Source organism: Phaethon lepturus, unplaced genomic scaffold, assembly GCF_000687285.1.
Source record: "Phaethon lepturus isolate BGI_N335 unplaced genomic scaffold, ASM68728v1 scaffold25627, whole genome shotgun sequence".
Lineage (NCBI taxonomy): Eukaryota > Metazoa > Chordata > Aves > Phaethontiformes > Phaethontidae > Phaethon > Phaethon lepturus.
In genome coordinates, this window is record NW_010552883.1 from 2,987 (window position 1) to 3,186 (window position 200).

The window sequence follows — 200 nt, forward strand, 5'->3', positions numbered from 1 at the left end:
GACGGGCCAGGGAGGGCATGGGGGAGCACCCCCGTGCTCTGCTCACACCGCCTCTTTCTAGGCTGCAGAAGAAGTTTGTGAACAACCTGAGGTTCGACGTGACTTTCACCTTCAGCCGACTGCCGCTGCAGGTCCAGCACCGGGCTGCAGCCCTGGCCATGCAGCGCGGCTTGTCCAGCCCCCTCTTTCCCCCCGCCTCC

General features: G+C 65.5%; 1 protein-coding gene across 1 annotated transcript in view; it reads left to right on the forward strand.

The window, feature by feature from the left end:
• Positions 1–200, forward strand: part of MOV10 (Mov10 RISC complex RNA helicase) — a gene marked incomplete at its 5' end in the record, with an annotated part of 5,263 nt that overhangs the window by 1,992 nt on the left and 3,071 nt on the right. Inside the window, one exon of the mRNA XM_010291368.1 lies at positions 62–200. This exon is cut by the window's right edge and continues 7 nt beyond it. Coding sequence (XP_010289670.1) covers positions 62–200 — 139 coding nt within the window. The remainder of the gene's footprint in view (positions 1–61) is intronic.